Source organism: Lytechinus pictus, chromosome 13 (genome assembly GCF_037042905.1).
Source record: "Lytechinus pictus isolate F3 Inbred chromosome 13, Lp3.0, whole genome shotgun sequence".
Lineage (NCBI taxonomy): Eukaryota > Metazoa > Echinodermata > Echinoidea > Temnopleuroida > Toxopneustidae > Lytechinus > Lytechinus pictus.
The window spans coordinates 29,442,911-29,464,587 of NC_087257.1; the positions used below are offsets into that span (position 1 = coordinate 29,442,911).

The 21,677-nt window shown below is 35.7% G+C and overlaps 1 protein-coding gene across 1 annotated transcript; it reads left to right on the plus strand.

Annotated features, from left to right (window-relative positions):
* Positions 1–3,908: 3,908 nt before the first annotated feature.
* On the plus strand, positions 3,909–21,266 carry LOC129274654 (probable serine carboxypeptidase CPVL). Its single transcript, XM_054911426.2, has 14 exons — positions 3,909–4,198; positions 6,474–6,676; positions 7,187–7,243; positions 9,673–9,734; positions 10,631–10,745; positions 11,989–12,047; positions 12,744–12,823; positions 13,240–13,306; positions 14,162–14,284; positions 15,708–15,839; positions 16,319–16,417; positions 17,211–17,384; positions 17,888–18,070; positions 18,882–21,266. Exons 2-14 carry the CDS (start codon positions 6,478–6,480, stop codon positions 18,981–18,983), a joined length of 1,452 nt encoding a protein of 483 aa, XP_054767401.2. The 5' UTR covers positions 3,909–4,198; positions 6,474–6,477; the 3' UTR covers positions 18,984–21,266.
* Positions 21,267–21,677: the final 411 nt, after the last annotated feature.

Genomic DNA, 21,677 nt, shown 5'->3' on the forward strand with positions numbered 1-21,677 from the left:
AGGTGGTGGAGTGGGAATTTATGTCCCGGTTGATTTTAACTTTGAAGTCATCGGAGAGTTGACACAAATATCAGATGTATTAGAAACCATCTTCATCGAAATTAAATTTAAAAATAAGGGTAATATGATAGTCGGTGTAGTATATAGACCTCCACACTCTAATCCTAGAGAATTCATTGAATTTATACACCATATATTATCATCCTGTTCTCTTACTAACAAATCCTGTGCAATTATGGGAGATTTTAATCTAAATCTCCTTCAGTATCATGATAACTCAGACTGTCAAGACTTCCTTGACTTGCTGCTTGCTTATTCATTTGTCCCAACTATTACTAAACCTACTAGAATGACCGAATCCTCAGCCACCCTAATTGATAATATTTTTGTTAATAAAACGAATAATGTAAAATCTGGGATTATAGTCAGTGACATTTCGGACCACTTCCCTGTTTATAATTTAACATCATATCCTATCTCATCCTGTCAGTCTGCATCAACAAATAATATTAAGACTCGCAACTTTTCGGAGGATAACGTTAACAATTTTATTAGGGCACTTGCTGTTGCTGATTGGAACTCTGTATATGCTACAGACAATGCTGATACGTCTTTTGATAATTTTATGGATATCTTCATGCATAACCTCAATTCTTCTATTCCATTCCGTAGAAGCCGTGTTTCTAACTACAAAAAAACTCCTAAGCTTCCTTGGATTACCAAATCGCTACTTATATCTATAAACAAAAAAAAATAACTTCTTTTATAAATACAAAACTACTCCAAACAACACAACCAAATCCAAGTATACTAGATACCGTAATATTCTAACAACTTCATTGCGACTAGCTAAAAAGAACTATTACTCCTCACAATTCGATGCTCACAAAGGCGACTTAAAAAAGACGTGGCAAGTTATAAATGATGTCTTGAAAACAAAAGTAGTCTCAACTCCTATCTCGAGAATTCTAGTCAACGAAAACGAAGTACAGGATTCTCTTGCAATTGCTGAGGAATTCAACAACTACTTCGTCAATATCGGTCCAAATTTGGCGCGAAATGTTTCTGAACCTAATTGTAATTTCAAACAGTTTTTGAAAACGCCAAACCCTCAATCGCTGTTTCTAGATCCAATTTTAGAGCATGAAGTATTAGACATAGTGAACAATCTGACAGTAAACAAAAGTGCTGGTTTGATAGTATATCCAACTCTTTGCTAAAAAAAACAATTACAGAAATTTTATCCCCCCTAACATTTATTTTTAATTTATCATTATCTAATGGAACTGTGCCGAAAAAAATGAAAACTGCAAAAGTTATACCAATTTTTAAGAAGGGCAGTAAAGAAGATCTCGGTAATTATCGTCCAATATCACTTTTAACAGCACTCTCCAAGATTTTGGAAAAATTGATTTATTCACGCACAGCGAAGTTTCTTGCAAAGTATAAAATCTTATCTGATACCCAATTTGGTTTTCGACAAAAACACTCTACAACTCATGCCCTTCTTCTATTTTTGGATAAAGTTAGCCGTGCAATTGACAAATCATTTCATACCGTTGGAATTTTCCTGGACTTCTCCAAGGCCTTTGATACCATCAACCATGATATATTATTATACAAACTGAGCAATTATGGTATACGAGGAAAGGCCTTGGAGTGGTTCAGGAGTTACCTAACGGACCGCAACCAATTTGTAAGTATTAATGGTCAGGATTCCTACCCCAGACAAATATCCTGTGGCGTTCCACAGGGGTCGCTGCTGGGTCCTTTGCTCTTTATTCTTTATATAAACGACTTCCAATTTAGTTCCGAAATCATGTCATTCATCCTCTTTGCGGATGATTCCAACATATTCTACTCCCATCACAACCCCCAAACTCTCCTCGATACTGTCAATGAAGAGTTAAAAATGGTTCAAAGTTGGATAAATGCCAATAAATATTATCTCTAAATGTTAATAAAACTCATTACATGCTCTTCAGCAATTCGCTCTCAACCCTTCCTGGTAACTTATTTATACATGATACTCCTCTAGACCTAGTCGAGTCAACAAAATACCTTGGCATACATATAGATTCTAATTTATCGTGGAAGACTCATGTGAACTACTTATGTAAATTATTGTCTCGAAACTCAGGAGTTTTAAATAAACTTAAACATGAATTTCCCCACCATATTCTACTATCACTATACTTCACCCTCATATCATCCTACCTCAACTATGGTATTTTAGCCTGGGGCAACGGGGCAAAATTCCTGCTTGATAGGATTTTATTACTCCAGAAACGTGCAATTAGAAATATTAACAATGTTGGTTACCTATATCTCATACATATCCATTATTTTTAAAAAATAAACTCCTTCGTATATTTTATCTTTATACCTATAACTTAGGAATCTTTATGTATCAGTTAAATGCCAATGATATTCCTTCTGTTATTGCCTCTCTCTTTTTTAAAAATAGCAGTGTCCATGGATATCCTACTCGACAAAGTAATCTTTTTCATCTTCTTCGTGTAAGAACGTCGTTTGCTAAAAGGAATATCACTTTTACAGGTCCAAAATATTGGAATGCCCTCCATAGTGAACTATTACATTCACCCTCAATATATGTCTTCAGACGTAAGCTGAAACACCATCTTCTCAAGGACTACACTTAGTACGAACACAGTTGTGTAATGGCTTATATTGAATTATTTTTTTTTTCTCTCATTGCTCTTTATTATTGTTGCGTGTGGGTTGTCTTAATCTTTGGAAGCTGTCCCTTCCGCTCATTGCTTCCTGATGCCATAGATTTTTTTTTTCCACCCTTAGCAATAATTATTTCCATTCCCCTACAGGCTCCAATTCAATTTGTTGCTTCTTACACTTGTTTCTTCCTATTCATCATTTATGTATTTGTGTATCCCTCGTTTTCGTTTACTTTTTCGTTTTCCCTTTTATTTATTCCTCTATTTTTCTTGTCGTATTGATATTTTCACAGGACTCTCACTGCATATTCTTTGGAGCCTTTAAACAACAAGCTTTGCTTTTACCTTTGGCTCCCCATATCCACACCTCTCATTTTCTTTCTTGTCATTATATTACAACCGTTTACAAGAATACATTATAGTACTTTTTTTCCCTTATATATTAAGTATAATTTCATATTTAACGATATTTATTTATGCTTACCTATGATAATTTGTATTGTATAATATTGTCTGTATTGTATAATATTGTTTGTACTGAGTTGTTGATTTTGTTGAAAATGTGAGATGTTGTTGATATGAAATAAATAAACCTTGAAACCTTGAAACCTAAAGAAATGGCACTAAATTGAACACTTACTGCGGGTCCTCTTCCGTTGAAAGGGGCACAGTAGTACGTTCGTGAGGGGGCATTTCATTTTGCTTTTTTTTTCAGTGTTTCAAAAAGTGTAGGGGGCACTGCATGTGCCCGCCTCCCCTTATGATCAGGATCGCCGCCCCTGAGCCATTTTATAACATAACATAACATAACATAATATCAGTATAGCAGCTGCTCGTATATTATTATGAGACCAAACGACGCGCGGTTATTCCTGTCTACTCGTATTATGACGACAAAAATCAAAAACTTAAAATTCTAATAACTTTGTAAATATTCAATTTTCTAGCTCAAACCTTCATCACTTTATCTTTTTTTAATCCTGGAAAAAAAAATTTAGACAACAAACTTTTCATCTGGATTAATTCCCCATTTAATTAAAGCGTTTATCATGCAAGCCAAAATGTATCTACATATTTTGTGGTGGTTAAGTCCCAGATCCCACCAGCCCCGCCAATACATGTATAACATTCAAAAGACCCCCCTCCTCCCATGGACCTATCCACGGAGGATAATTCTATTGTTACTGGGGGTGCTGAGCATTGTCACAGCACCCCCAGTAACAATAGATAATCCTCCGTGGATAGGTCCATGCCTCCTCCTGATCCTCGGCCTAGCTAGTCCGTTTTCGGGAAATCGCCCCCGGAATCGCCCCTCGATGTCCACCCTCGATCGCATCTGATCACATGATATGTTATACGACTGTCAGGTGACCGCTGGCGATCACATCAGTTGCTGCATGCATGCATGCATCATATCGTACATGTACACTACAGCTGAGAGCGAGCTGCTGATCGAATCCTGAGAGGGAACTGTTCCTGTAACTAATTGGAAGAAAATTGGTTATGTGAGTAAGAGTATTTTCTTTGTTATCAAAAGAGTCAATCATCATGACATGAATGAATTGAATCAGTAAATCAATATTAGCCAAGCCAGAGCAAGGCAAGAATTGAAGAAAACATGATCAACTTTCAACATATTCAAACTTTTTTTGAAGACTCAGACAGTCTCACTCTCACTCTCAGTCATAGACCAAAAGCTTCGGTCTCTGTTATGTTGGTTGTTCCGCTGAACTACGTTGGCTCTACGAGGAGAAATTAAAAAAATGTTGAAAAACTCCTCGAAACAGACGGCTGCCAGCTGTCTATCTCAGTCAGTGTGATGATATGTATATTTTTTCCATCCATAAGGTTACATAAGGTTCAGTTCTGGACGCAGGATCTTTTGTTCCTCTAAGGCTCTACGTCCAGCTCCTGGTGATAAATAGTTACAGTGAATATGAATATTGTTATATATTCTCCATTTAAGAAAAAAAAATTGCTTTTTTCTTTATTTGTTTTATTTCTCCCTTCGTCTCTTCATTCCTTTACTCTTTTTCCCAGGGTGACCAGACGTCCCGTATTTCCCAGGATCATCCCGTATTTTGCTCCGTTGTCCCGGCGTCCCGACAAACCCTTCCCGGGATGCCTATTTGTCCCGTATTTCAGAATATTGAACAAAATGTAGTTAGACTCTAATTTAAAGTGACAAATTTTCATCAAATAACCAACAGATGACGAAGCAGAGACGACATAAAATCGATAACTTAACTTTTGCAAATTCTGCGGTGATTTTCCTGCTAACCAAATACATGTACGATGCAAACAAACTGGCCTCCTGCCTGTGAGTGGCAGGCTACTAGTACTACTTCTTTCTTCATCCTATCCTTCCTGCTTGCCCTTTTTTGTTCCATCTATCTTTATTTCCTATCTTTCTTTCCTGATCCTTTCTCTCTGTGGTCATTCTTTCTTTTATGGCCCCCTACCTGCTTTCATTTTTTATTTCCTTTATTCTGTCTTTCTTTAAACTTTTCTTTGCTTCTTTCTCCCTAGTTTCCTTTCCTTTTTCTTTTCGTTCTTTCTCTCCTTCCATTATTTTCTTTTTTTTCTCATTCTCTTCTCTCTTCATTCTTTCCTCCCTCTTTCTTCCTTTTCCAAATTCTTTCTTTCTTTCCCTTCCTCCCCCTTCCTGATTTTCTTCTTTGTTTCTTTCAAAGAATAAATTTAAGGAAACATTTTTATTTCCTTCATTCTTTCTTTCCTCCTCCTTTTTTCTTACTTTTTTTCTTTCTCTCCTTTATTTTGTCTTTCACACATTTGTTCATCTTCCCTTCCTTTATTTTTCTTTCTTTCTATATTTAATTCAAAGAATGACGGAAACCTTTTTTATCCTTTCTTTTGTCCTTCTTTTATTATTACTTTCTTTAATTTCTTTAAAAAAATTTTTTTCTTTCATTTTCCCCTTCATTTTTTCTTTCTTCTCAATTCATCTCTTTTCTTTCGTCTTTTCTTTCTCCGCTTCATTCTTCTGTTCACCCTCCCTTCCAATTCTTTATATATTTTTCACAAGTCTAACACTGTGTAGCCGTGTAGCCTTCCGGTAGCCTTCTTTGTTGATTTTTTTGGTCGATTTTCCCGTATTTCATTTTGTGAAATCTGGTCACCCTGCTCTTTCCCCCTTTGAAACTTGTCTTTTACAAAAAAGTTGTTGCCTGCACTTTGATGTTCACAAAATATAAATGTATTGAGGAAATATACAAGTTTTGCACCCCATTTTGTAAGACATTATAATTTGAAACATGGAAGTGTTTAGTGTTTAAAACAAATCATATATGCTTTCCCATACTTCATTCTAAGAAATGTCACCATGTAGCTTCTTGTTACTTTCATCATAAAACTTTCATAATGACCCTGAAATAGAAATATATATATAATTATGACCTGGGTATATATCTTGAATAAATTAGTTTGAATATTCATGTTCCTTTATAGTGTTATCAAATCGAAATGCTGTCTTCCAAGATATATATGTGTGGTAGGTCAGTCAAATTCTTACTAAATCAATCCGTCTATAGATTGAAGATATGGCACAGAGGTACTTCCCTTGACATTTTTAACCCTTTGAAGACTGAATATTTTTATATAACACATGTTTTCCATAGACTCCAGCCCTGCAGATATGTGGGTTAACTCTCCAATGGGATGAATTAATTGCGACAATGACAGTTTTATGGTAATAGAGTTACTGTCTCCTTTCCTTTCAAATTGATATCTTGATGCAAACCTCTAAATATTTCCCTACAGAATAATGGATTCTTTTCTAAAGACAATCTTTCTTGGGAGTGCGATGTTCTTGGCAGTTGCAACACTACCCTTAGCTTCTAGTAGGGGAGCATTTAGAGCCATGTTCCATCCTGATCCACCAGCTTATGCTCAGAGGTCGAAGGTCGATCCCGGCGAGCCTTTGTTTTTAACACCATACATCGAGTCTGGAAGAATAGCTGAAGGTATGTTGTTATGATCAGCAAAAAAAAATGTTCTAGTCCTGCAGTGTGCTGCACAAGAAACAACCAAACTTCTGCAAATTCTTTTTTTTCTTAATTTAAGATATTTTTTAGTCTTAATGAAGCACCAAATAACAGTGGTAGATGCAGAAGGATTTTCAGATTTAGGGAAGAAAATGTCAATTTCAGGATATCATTTTTGTCAGTAGATTTTTGATATCCAAAATTGTACTAAATATGTAAATGAAGTGATCAGACGTCTATTTTAATTAGAAAAAGATATAAATATATTACCAAGAGAGGGCACTAGATTTAATTTCAAACCCTATCAAGCAAAGAAATGCCATGCTAATGAGTCAAAAATGCACTCGGTAACTACTACACTTATGTAATTAATGTTAGATGATGCTCAATTTACTGATCCTTTCCCAAAGCTTTAGACTGGCATTAACTTTATGCTCTGCTGTTGTGAGATACCTTTTTTATTGAGTTTATCTTCATTTTTTAATTCAGGTCAGAAACTGAGTCGTGTTGGACCTTTAGTTGGTACTACAATTGAAAGTTATTCAGGTAAAGGAGATTCTATTAACTTCCAGAGATTTAATTTAAAAAAAAAGGTTACTCGTACATGAAGATATTGGATCATCTTTTTACATTTTTCTCTATCTTTCTATCTCTTCCCTCTCTGTATTGTGATTAAATGTCCTTTATACCCCTTTCATAAACCCAATAAAACACAATTATGCGGCTAATAGCAGCATAATTTGGTCGTAAAATCAGAGGAGGACAAAAGTTATCCGCATTATTCTGATGCTGCTATTATCCGCATAATAGCGGCATCGGGAACGTATGAACGTATTTCCAAATAATGCGGATAATTGCCATGGTGCGGTCACAAGGTCACCCTTTTCCAACACAACCGCATTGGAGGGGGCGTGTCCAGTTGTCATGACGATTATCCGCCTTTTTCAGGACGGGCGCTCGTAAAAATAATTTATGGAGTTTGTGAACGCAATTTTTATTGAATTATCCGCATTACTCTTAGGCGGCTAATTGGAGGATATGTTTTATTGGGTTTATGAAAGGGGTATAAGATAGATATAGTAGTTTTAGTACCAGGGACTCGATTTTAAGGCGCGCGAGAGCGATCGCGCGCTACATGCGCGCCTTAATCCATTTTTGGTAGCGCGATTAATAGCGCGCCTCGCGATAGCTGACCTGCGCGAAAATGCCTAAAGTCGCCCTCGAAATCACCCAAAATCATGCTTTCGGGGGCGACATAAAATCTGAATGTCGCCCCCGAAATTATTGCCGAGTGATAACAACTCAACGGCCCACTAGTGCCATATGCTCGAGCTCCGCTTACCATTAAAAAACCATCCAAAATCCACACTCAAAATCTTCAAATTCCGAAGTTGCGTTATTTTTTCTGTACCACGTATTTCCATACACATGGTACCAGGTATGGAAAAAAAAAATCAACGCAACGGTCGGGAAAGAGTTGCATGTATAGGGGTCCATTATGACTACCACCGTGTGTCATTTCGAATGCACATGTTTCCCCTACAGATATCACAATTCTGTGATAAAATAATTCGAATTACACAGGAAATAAATCCCAGAGTCTAGTAACCTAGCATTGGTGACAGTATTTGGTGAGTTGTCATTCGGCTTTGCTTTTCAAAACGGCTTATTAACTTCCAAAATAAGTTATCTAATTTATCAATTATAACTAAAAAATCATTTGTTTTCTTTTTCTAGGGGATGAGGTATTGTATCAGACAATAAATCATCAAACAAAACTCCATCTTTTTTACAAGGACGGCGGCAGGCTCACGCATTGGCGCTTTTACTAGCTAGCCAGTTGGAGCTCTGTCTCTCTGCCAGAGCTCTGGGGGACAGTTCGCTCAGTAAAGGCCTCAATGATGGTGATTTTCTGTTTCAGACAGAGTTTACATTTCAGGAATATTATTCAAAACTGCCAAAAAAGTTTGATGATTTCTTCATTGTCATGTATATTTAAGTTCTTAATGAATACATTCTCACCAAATTTAGACTCCCCCATACTATAGAGAAATTAAATTTTCATGAAGATCTGCGTTTTCAAAGAACTTCAGGAAAAGTTAGGGTAAGTGGGCCTTTATTACATGTACATGGCTGACTAGGGTATTGTACTGGAATAAATGGAGTAGAAATTAGATATTGAATTCATTTATATCCAAGTCCATCTCACAGTCACACACACACGCACACACCCACCCATCCACACACACCCACATCCAAGATTCTAAACATGATAAATAACTTTAAAAATCATACAATATTAAACAAAAAGTAATGATTCCTTAATAAGTGAACAGGTATTCCTCAAAATACAAAAAAGTAGCATTTAAAAAGAGCCCCCGAAATTTGACAAAAAAATTAAAATAGAGCCCCCGAAAAAAAAAAAAATTGTCAGTGACTTAACTTTTAGCCAAAGTCAAAACCTAACTAAAACAGGTTTTACAACACACAATCTAATTACAATACATTGTAAAACAATTATAAATACTTCCTTTGGTTGTTGATTGTAATTTTATAGTACATACATTTCCTCCATCCATTTTGTTAATTGGGCAAAAAGCTCCCCTTGTATGTAGCTCCCCTTGTATGTTGAAGAAGAGCTTTTTGAAGTGCTCCTCTACCGCTCTCCTTAAAAGTTCTAGGAGAGCTTTTTATTGCTCCCCTTATAATTATAAAACCGAGTCCCTGTAGTACGTGCTTTTATAAAGCCTAAACTAATGACCTTTGACATCTCAAAATGGCAACAGTTATATTTTTCCTTGTATTCATATACTATAGTTTGAACAAAATATTCAAATTTTCCAAATGCTAATGATAGATGATGGCCAAATTGATCGATAATGGAAAGTTGGACATTTAGATAATATGGCAATGAATAATGTTTTGCAAATAGAATTATTGCAAGTCGTCGATGATTTTTTATTTTTATCATTCAGGATTTCTGACTGTCAACAGCACCTACAACAGTTCAATGTTCTTCTGGTTTTTCCCTGCTCAGGTCTGTATATACTTAAAATCATTTTGACTTGTCAAGCTTCAACTGCTTTTAATTTCTTGTCTTGGGAGAGGGGCATTCTTGTCTCGTCTATGGACAGGCGCGGATCCAGGGGGGGGGGGCACAGGGGGCAACTTCCATTGACGAGTGCATACCATGTGTGACCATCGGGTTTCAAAGTCCCCTCAACAAGTATTTTCCATGTTCTGAAAATGCACCCCTTAACAAGTATTGGCGTGTAAAACCCTACCCTTAACAAGTATTGGAAACAAAACTATACCCTTGACAAGTATTCCCTGAATTGACCCCCTAAACAAGTACAACTATATCTTAATTGTTATGTCACGGATGTCGGCTTTACCTTTACTTTCATAGGGTTTAGGGGGGAAATCCTGGATCCGCCCCTGTCTATGGATTCTTTAATGCACAAATATGATTCAGCAACTCAGGACAAATTGACAAATATGAGCATAGAAGACAATCAGACAAGATACTGGATATTGTCCAGTTGGACTTGAAAGAGGACAAGAAGACATTCTTAATTGCTTTTGAGTCTGTGGAATCAAATGGATTGAACTGTTTTATTAACAATAGATTGCCAAGTGTTTCATGAAAGAAATAGTTATTTTTAACGACAAATTTGCTCTGAACCAATCAGGTGCAAGGATTTCTGCAGTTTATAAATAGTCAGTGACTTTATGTTTTAATGAAATGCTCTCTAGTATTTAATTTAGTAGATATATTGAATAGAAATGTACATTGTCCTTTGGTCAAAATACAAGAAGAAAGCAAATGTGTTATGTTGAAAGGATATTTATGTACAAAAATCATTTTCAAAGCATTCGAAGACCAAAAGAAAATATGAATTCATCATTATTGTTTTCTGTCTTCTCTTACAGAACAATGATTCCTCAGCTCCCGTGTTGCTATGGTTACAAGGAGGCCCAGGAGGTTCCTCCCTTTTTGGACTCTTTGCCGAGAATGGTCCTCTTATTGTAACCAAAGACCTGAAATGTAGGTTTTTTGTGAATTTCTTTGACATGTCATTTGTTTAAATGCAGAATGATAACAAATAATATTTTATTTAGCTCTCAGGAAGCATGTTGTTTTCATAGTCTTATTTCAAAGATTCTTAATTGAGAAAAAATCTTGAAATATAGGTGAACTGGGTGCCATTTCATAAAGCTGTTAGTGTTAGTAATTTATGAATGATTATACACATGACGGATAAACCCTTTCTTGTGCTACTTGATAGATCCCTGTATAGCTGACTTAGGGCCCAAGAACATCTTCCACACATACATAAATATTAATAATGATAATAATATAGGATTTATATAGCGCGCATATCCACCTTTCAGGTGCTCAGGGCGCTCTAATATTACCCCTCCTAAGCTAGTCTACCGATGAGGAATTATTTCCTGCCGGTGCCAATTCCCCTCACCTGGGTTGAGTGCAGCACAATGTGGGTAAATTTCTTGCTGAAGGAAAATACGCCATGACTGAATCAAACCCACGTCCCTCAGATTAAAAGACGATAGTCTTAACCACTAGACCAAGTCGCTCTTACTTGCGTAACGTTATGAACAGCTTTTATGAAACACCACCCTGGCCTGATATAAACACTAACTTTTATTAATGTTTTTTGTATAATATAAGGATCACCTAATTGGTTCATGTATCAGGAATTTGTGTTTGTTTTGGATCTTTCAGACGTGTATCAGTCAGAAATGGTTATTAATGTCTAGTGACCGACCTTTAATTTTACCATCCAAAAGACGTGATCCCGGGCAGGGCTTGAACCATGAAACATTGAATCAGTTTGTAACTTCCACATTCAGTCGGATAACAGGTGCATGCCATACACCCTGTATTAGTTTGTATTTTTATTAGTTTTATGCGTAGACCTTGAAAATGCTCTGCTACCACTTACAGAGACCAAGATACTAATTGATGCAGAAGTTTAAGCCCTGTTCACTTTTATTGGATGATGACATTTAAGGTCGGTGACAGATGTACATAATCACACCTGATTGATACACATCTGTTAAACTTAATTACATGCACACCAAAGATTGGCAATATTGATGAAATTTTAGATAAACAACATAATTCACTGGAGGTGATGCAAAGAAGGGTAATTGGGAGGGGGAAACTTCTATTCAACTGAGAAGTTGTACTGGACTATTAAAGAGAAATAAATTTCATGATTCCTGATGATTTATTAAGATCTTTTTCATTTTCTTCAAAATCTTAGTGCAGCCAAGGCAATGGGCATGGACTCGAAAGTACTCGATGCTCTACATAGATAATCCAGTAAGTTCCATATTACATTTCATGGTGTAGATGGAATTGTTTATTCAAGAAATCTCGTAAAATATACGTTCTAAACCAATCATCCACTCACTAATTTTTCCTATTTTTGTTTTTACTTGGATTAGTTCAATGAATGTGTCTAAGATCCATCCCTGGTTTCTTGGAATATTATTTCAAATATATTGAAACAAGTTTATTTTCTGATGACACTTGGCTCTAATAAAAGAAATGATGACTTTGCCCTAAAAAAGGGCAGCTTTAGATTTGCTACCCAACATCTGTGATGCGCTTATTTGGCAGATTCGCCATGTATGTCATATGCACCTAAAAATGCATTTTGACAAATAGGCATGTCATTGAAGTTATATTGCCCAATGGTGAATAGGCATAGTAATCTTGATATTGAACAATGTTTCTGTGTTAGTTATAGTCAACCATAAAGTTCTATGCAACATACTCTAAATAAATACATGTATATATCTACTGCTCAGTCATGTGCACAAAATTGTAGGCACTTCTGTAAAATCCTAGATCCTTGTGTGAAGACAAAAGGAAATGTAAACAATATTTATTTCCATGTACACTACTTGATTTTAATATAATGTTGCTTATGTTACAAAATACAAAATAAATAATATTTACATTTGATTTCTATTTCATTATTGACAATGTAATTTCTTCCTTCTTTATTATCAGGTAGGTACCGGCTTTAGCTTCACTGATAGTGATAGTGGATACGCAAACAACCAAGACGATGTAGCAGTCAATCTGTATAGGTATAAATAAAAGAAATCTCATCTAATTCAGAGCTTAGGCTAGCTCAAATAACTTAAAGTGTACTGATCACTATTTGTAAAAATCTGTTTAAAGCTCTTCCATGTCATTACAGAGCTTGTTTTGTTCTTTACAGGCAATTCCTATAAAAAAAAAAAGAATATGGATAATTAATTTCACACTCTAGGCATAAAGCAACTCTTTGAATCTAGTAGTCTACTCAAGAAGGGCTCCTATGGAACTCTCCTTGGCTCAGTACAAAATCTGAATGTCATCCTTTTTGTTCCGTCAAACTAGAGGATGCTGGATAAACAAAGTCAAATTCACGATTTCAGTTTCATCCCAATTAGCAGAGAATGAAATAGATTTTCAGGTGGTTGTTATACTTTAAAATGTTTCTTTCCTTTCGGATCGGCAGTGCTTTGACCCAGTTTTTCCAGCTCTTCCCTCAGTATCAGAAGAATGAGTTCTATGCAACAGGAGAGGTCAGATATTTCTATTTTCTTTTCAACCCATCTATAACATTGAATTATTTGTAGTCTTTTTTGATCAGCTTTTATTCTTCAAAATGGCAACATTTATAGGCCTCCTTTTTTTCTTTCATTACAATGTTTCACCTTTCAGGTTCCATATATTAGCAATAGGTAGACTGGTAGAGAAAATCTTTATAAGTTATAACTGTGAATCTGCTTATGAAAACAACAATTTTTAGAGAGCTTTCAATTGTATGGCCTATTGAAGGATTTTATTTCATTAAAAAATCTAATATTGAATGAAAGATATTGATAAATTTTGGAAAATGCCTTGGTATGTGTATATGTTTTTACAAATCTGGTGCGTCTTCCATGATTTATATATTAGTGTTCTGCATCAAACTTTATTAGGGCAAACCACAAAAATAGCATACAGTCGGCCAGACTAAGGATCCAGATTTTTTTTTTTACTATGAAAATGAGCAGTAGCGTTTCAAACTTAAATATTGTGCCAATCAGACAGGGCAGTGGGAACAATTTTATTTTACAGGGGGTGCTGGTTTAAATTTGGCATTAAGCAAAAAAAAAAAGGGGGGGGGGGTTCAGTACAAAATGAAGGTCATTTTGGTCGTGAGAAATTTGACAAGCAAAAAAAAGTTATAGTACAAAATGAAGGTCATTTTGGTTGTATTTCTCCATTTTGGTACATAATTCCATTGGGTGCTGTCTATGGAAAATAACACACGCAGAACCCCCCAGCACCCTTGCTTTCCAGGACCATGCAATTATTCTGAGTTGTTGATGCTCTTCTGATATTGGTTCTTTAGTTAAAACAAATTTTCAAATTTTTCTTTATTCTCTCTTTAGTCATATGCAGGGAAGTATGTACCAGCCATTTGTTATAAAATCCACACTGAGAACCCTAAAGCAAAGGTTTACATTAATCTTCAAGGAATGGCCATTGGAGATGGTCTTGTTGACCCCTACTCGGTATGTTACTTATATAAGCTTTATTAAATAATTTTTTCAATGCTTATTTATGTAGGCATCATGCCATTATGTTCAGTTGAATGGATAGAGAACTGGGATAGACTTTTAAAGTTTTATCAACATTTGTCATGAAAAAAAAGAAGAAAATCCATATTTCATTGTTCGAAATAGAAATCCGAGAATGGAAATATTCTGAAAATTAATTTTGCCCGGGGGGGGGGGCACTTTCATTGACGGGTGGATACTATTTGTGACCATGGGGTCTCGAAAAGCACCCTAAACAAGTATTTTCCATATTCAGAAAATACACCCCTTAACAAGTGTTGGCGTGTGAAACCCTACCCTTAACGAGTATTGGAAACACATCAATACCCTTGACAAGTATTTCCTGAATTGACCCCCTAAACAAGTAAATCGATATCTTAATTGTTATGTCATGGACATCGGCTTTACCTTTACTTTCATAGGGTATAGTACCACCCCACACCTCACTCAAATCGGACCCTAAACATGTAGTGTTGGGGCGAAAAGTACTTCCTTTATAAAGTATTTTAGTCTTATTTTTATACCCTCGCAGATTGGACCGTAAACACATAGTTTTCTAGCGAAATTTATACCCTTGTTTCATTATTTTAGTGTTTTTGACACCCTTATTACGTTACGTATGTAACGTGCCCTATCTTGAAAAAGAGATCCTTTTTACTTGTTTTTTGGTCATGCATGGTATCCACTCATTAATGGAAGTGCCGGGACTTTGTCCAATTGACCGTGCAATGGGCCCGGAAGCTACTGTTCAGCGCCAGATCGACGAGTCTCTATCCCTTAAATGTTGAACGCCAAACAGGGTAGCAGCAACTTCCATCTTTTTACATCTCTTGGTCTGACGCGTCCAGGGTTTGAACTCTCCACTTCCCGGTTGTGAGACGGACGCTCTACCAACTGAGCCAACACACCAGTTGTTTGTTGTCATTGAAAGTTGTCAGATCTGACAACTTTCATTGATTTTGATTGGCTGAGAAGCACAGTACCTATGGCGGGTGAAATACACTTTGTCCGACAACCTTTAACTATTGCTTCCCAGTACCCTGATGTTACCATAGTAACAGTCAGACAAAAGTGAATTTGAGAAGCAAAAGTCAGCCAAAAGCAGGGAGATTATTTGATTTGAAAAATCATGAAAAATTATCCATTCAAGATATATTTCATAGTTATGAGTTTATGATTGCATATTAATATTAAGAAGAAAGGGAGGGGTAGAGAGAGGGAGAAGGATAGCCATTTCTAACTGCACAATCATAGCTTGATCACTGTATTTTTTTGTCAATGAAGAGCAAAATTAAAGTATTTTTCCCCTCAAATTTTTAGTACTTTTATTACCTATTTCTTTGACATTTTACAAGTGATTTCTCTCTAAATATTCCAGATGTTTCCAGGCTATGGTGACCTAATGTACCAGACCGGTCAGATTGATCTGAAGCAGAAGGACGTTGTTGACCTGTATACCTACAAAGGATCAGAGTTTATCAACCAGGGAAAATGGTTGGAATGTTTTCAGGTGAGGGAATCTAATAATAGGAATGTCATCTGTTTGGGAAAGAATGCCTAATTTTAGTTTTGGCAGCAAAAAGGAGTTGGAAAGAAAACCTTGTTGATTCTTTTATTATCGCAATGTTGGCAGATGTGTACCATCAAGTGCAAAAAAATGAAAACATGAAAAGAAGCATTGGAGCAGCGTGTTGATCAGGGAGCCGGAATTTGACATTCAATTCTGTATTTAGATGCATTAGCCCCTAATTGCAGTACAATACAATACAGTGTAGCAATGATAACATTTGATAACAGTTACAAAGTTACATTTAAATAAATTAAAGCACAAATTATCTTATCTGTCCAAACACTGCTAACGATTTCCAATGAATTTTATTGAATGTTTGAAATTGATGCCCTTTAAAGGTTGTTTGACCTTTGTTCAAATGGCTATATTTTGCCTTTTCTCACTCTTTGTTTTTATATCTCTCTCCCTCTCTCTTCTAGCAATTTGACATACTGCTGAATGGAGATCTTTTTCCGTACCCTACGTTCTATTACAATGCAACAGGTTCAAATAACTACTACAACTTCATGATGACAACAGTAAGCTTGATATTGTGTCCTCTCAGTTACATTGTATCAATAAATGATAAGTTGTAAGTTTAAAGCTAGACCAGCCATAGTAGACTTTTATCATAGCAGGGGCATATCTAGATAAAAAACTGCCCAGGACTATATCATCCTTTTGACTTGAATTGTTTTCCCCGACTAACATTGAACTTTGCCACTCTTTTTAAAGAGATGTACTACAGATATTTAAAAGTCATAATGTTGTTACACATCATTTACTCACCATGGGCTATTCCACATAATGATCACCTTTTTTTTTACATCATATCCCCATTTTTCTTCACTCTTACTACAGAACTTCACAAACTCTGCTCAATCCTTGATAATTTGAGAGCATTGAAAAATGAACTACATACTTAAAAGAGTGAAATCATTTCATGAAATTTTGATCTATATGGGTCAGATGTATATGTTTTTATAGAATATCCCTCATGTGCAAAATAATTCAAAGACTAGATCTCTCTTGCTTTTTGGAAAAGTAAAGGTGTCCATTGATGTTTGTTATCTTTATATGATATTATACAACTAATGCCCATTATCAAGGGCATTAGTAAGGATTATATGCTATAGGTATAACTTTGGAACGCTCCTCATCTCAATACCAGTACCAGTCATTAGCAAATTTGTACATTTGCTAAAACAAATCAATGACCGGTAGCTTGATAGATTTCAGCCAATCATCTGATTAGCATCCATATCACCATTTTATAAAGCAAAATCATGAATGTTTTGTTTGTACTCCCCTCCTGTACCCCCTATCATTTAGCTTCCAGCAGACACTAACTACTACAATGACTATCTAGCTCTTCCTGAGGTCAGACGAGCCATCCATGTTGGGAACCTGACCTATAACGATGGTAATAAGGTTGAGGAACACCTTACAGAGGATATCTGTAAGAGTGTTAAAGACTGGACTTCAGTCTTGGCCAATAATTACAGGGTGAGATGTGATGTTTAGTTGGTATGCCAAGTTGGGATGGGAGAACCACAGTCCTAAATTGTTTCCCATAAAAATAATTTCACGCCTAATACACATTTTTGCACTTAAGAGCCTGGGGGAGTATTTCGGCAACATTTTTGTCTGAGATGTTGTCAGATCTGACAGCATTCCTTGATTTAGATTGGTTAAGAAGCACAGCTCTTATTGTAACTGTTGGATGAAAAAGGACTTGTCAAATGAAACTTCTGACAAGTCCTTTCACGAAACGCTCCCTAGAACATTCTAACTATGACCGTTCCCCAACCCCCTCCCAAACCACCTGCTACATTTGGTAAAAAATACATTTACATTTGTGTGAGAGACTTTTAATTTTTACAGGATACCCCAATTCTCAGGTGTATATTTTTCAGCATATCCAAATATTTCTTTGACGAATCAATTTCTCAATCAGCAATAAAATTTGTCGTAAAATTTGTTGTCCATTTCTGATTTTGTCACAACAGTGTTTGTTCTACAGTGGTCAGCTTGATATCATCGTCGGAGCAACGCTGACAGAGAACTTTCTTCAAAACTTAACCTGGACCGGAGAATATGGCTACCGTAACTCAGAAAAGATTATCTGGAAGGTTAATCCTGATGACACAGAGGTAGCAGGCTATGTCAGGCAGTATAAAGACTTTTATCAGGTTAGTTGCACTCTTATCTCACAGGAACACAGATTTGTTTGAAAGCCTTTTGGTTTGTTTATTTCTTAGAAATGGCAACTGCACCGAGTACTATTCTTTTATTGTTGCATTTTTCTTACATAGTTAATGTAATTGTAATTGAAATGCGGTGGTGTTGTGGTGTAGTGGTTATGTCGCTTGACTCTCAAACCAAGGGCTGAGGGTTCAAATCTCACCCTGCGCTAATGTCATTTGGCAAGGCACTTATCCACATTGACCCTCGCCACCGTGTTAAAATGGGTACCCTGTAGGATGTGAACATTAATGTGATCAGATTGGCATGAATGCACCAGTGAAAATGGTTGCCTGGCCAGGATGCTCCCCAGGGAGTGGAGATGGTGCACTTTATATGTGGAACAGTGGCAGGTCCAATGACCGGGGTAATAATAATCATCAAGTCCTTAGAAACACAAAGTACAAAGCTCTATATAAATGTAGCTATTATTCTTTATCATTATTATTAAAAATTATTTTAAAGTTAAGGTTTCAGTTTGTGAATTTTACAGCACTTACTCATAATTACCAATGACTTACTCAGATCATAGTCTAGCCTCCACATTAACCAGTGCTCAAGTATATTGGGTACCCATTTACACCTGGATGGGAATGACCAAATGCAAACATGGCTTTCCAAAGGACTAGTAGGATTTGAACCCTGGACCTTATGGTTCAAAGTCCAGACACTCATCCTGTGATCCTCTATCCACTATGATTAATTAGTTTATCTGGAACATTCTTTATATTTATTCTTACAATTTTTTATTTATTTCAGGTGATTGTTCGAGGTGGTGGACATCTTCTACCCCATGATCAACCAGAAAGGAGTTTTGATATGATTGACAGATTCATTAATAAACGACAATATGACAAGTAAACTATGATTTTAGATTAAGGATTTCAGGTATATAGGGCTTTCATCTTCAGCAAGTACATATATGATAATATCTAATGTTTTCTTGTTTTGTTGGGTCGCAAGGAACAGTTTCCCCCTCAGGAATTTTGAAAACTTACATACTTTTACTGAAAATTTGTTATAAATTCAATTAAAGTGTGCACAAAATCATTCATTTTCACTCTAGGAAATGTAAAAGCTCCCCATGACAAGCTTGGTTTCTTTGCTCTTCTACTTTTGAGTTTCTTCGAAAATTTGTAAGTATCTTGCCCCCCCCCCACCCTTGCAGCAAAAATAAAATTTTGTTTGGCCTTGAGCAAGAGCTATGTAATATGTAAGTACAGGTTATTTTGCATTGTTGAACTTCTAGAATCAGCAAAAATTAACTGCCACATGTTATAATTTCACATTATACAGTACTATTTCAAGCAGATACGAACCAATAGCGCCATCTCGAGTCCTCAACTACTCATACCTGGCCAGTTTCCTGACCCATAACGCTAGTGTAGTCTAGTAATATAGACCCTCTTGAATGATGACATGTTAATTAACTACTCAATACATTTATACCACAATAATTATGTAACCAAGTAGCAAAACAATTCCTTTCCCTGTCAAAACATTTTAGTTTCTCTATACAAATACAATTATAGGTCAATTTATTCTCTTTAGTATTAGTAGATATCTGAAAATGTATATTTTAAGACTATGTATTTATAACACACAGTCAATGAGAGACCACACACAGTTCACCTCCCCTATAAAGCATTTTTTCCCTCATTAAATGACACCCACATGGAAAGTACAATGTTTTATTTCAGTCCGATAATGTATGGCACAAAATCATGCTTCGAATCTTTTTTTCCTTGTAAAAAATGTTTGGGGACATTATTGATGGAAAGGTCCATATCATTTTTTTTCTAAACAGCTAAAAGAAATATCTGATATCATGTTTGCTAATGGAATTCATGAATAAGAACGATTGTTTATATAACTGTTTATAATCTGAAAATAATCAATTGGCAATAAAACATTGAATGTATGTTGATGGTTAATATGCCATTTATGTCTTGTTTGCTCTTTGAATGTGTAAGTAAAAGTTATTTCTATTTCTGTGATTTTGACAATCAAATGAAGATAAATCATGTATTGAACAAAAAATAGAAAAATATTTGTTATGACAAATCTTATATATTATATGTATTTTATATGAGGAGACTTGTTCAGATATGATGCAACAAAGCTGAGTAGGGCGATTCCAAACGTGTCGTATGGGACATTTTGACAACAATTTCTAGTCTCTTAGCTGAGTGCCTGAGCAATAATTTTTTTTCTTGTCACTGATAAAGTTATAGTGAGTAGTCATATGAAAACTGATAACCAATTTTTTTTTATTATAGGTGAATTAAAGGTGAAAATGGTGTGTGCCTTACAGGACTCAGAAATGTCCTGTACAACAAGCAACATTTTCACCTCTAATTCACCCAAGGATAACATATTTTTGTTGGTTGTCATTTTTTTACATGACTACCCAGTAGTACTTTATCATTACCATAAAACAAACTGAAGTTCCTTGTTTGTTTAGACAGCAGGTTGAAAAGTGTTGTGAAAATGGCTTATTTTTCTAACATGGAATCGCCCAGTAACAGAGTTAAGCAGCATTTTTGTGTCCAAAGACAATAGAAAAAGAGGGGTTTAAAAAAAGTTGCAAACGCAAGAGACTTTTTTGTTGCAAGGTGCCTCCCCCTCTTTAACATGTAGCCCAATTTATTTTTTCCTAAGTAAAGGCAAATAGAACACAAATGAGCAGTGAAGTAATCTGTTATTAATTGTGTGGACAAGCTATGACGCCATTCAACATGACTCAGAATATGGAATCATGAAATTATATTAAAGGAGTCATATCAATATGACAATATTTTTTTTTTACCTGGAGCATGTAACGTTCATTTATGAGCCTATAACATGTCTGAACAACTGTATCAAATGTTGCTGAGATTGCCATATCACACTTGAAAAGAGACTTTATTTGCCATGGTTACCATAGAAATATAGCCTTTAAATGCCATTTAATATTCAAAGTGTGCAAAACTAGAAGCAGAGACTACTATGAAATCATGAACTGAAAATATTTTTCTAAATATGTACATGTATTTTCTCTCTTTGTTTCAAGTATATGGATTTGTCAATGATAATGACTGTGTGTTTGCATTTGTCATAATTGAATCGAAATTCAAATTTGTATTAAATGCATTCTTTTCAAAAGAGCCATTATCAATGTGTTAGATATCCTTGATGAAACGATGTGGAATGAAATAGAAGGATGATTCATACTCTCGCCTTTCAAACAGAGGGTCATGGGTTCGAATCCTAGCCATGGCGTGTTTTCCTTCAGCAAGAAATTTATCCACACTGTGCTGCACTCGACCCAGGTGAGATAAATGGGTACCGGCAGAAAGTAATTCCTCAAAAAGCTGTGCGCACCAGAAATGGTAGACTAGCTTAGCCGGGGTAATATAGGAGCGCCGTGAGCACCTAGCAAGGTGGATACGTGCGCTATACAAATCCTATATTATTATTTATTTATATACGACTTTTCAGGGTAAATTTTGTATGTAATTTGACTTTCTCTCACGTTTCTGCGTGTGTGAATCCCATGTATTTTTAACCTCTCAC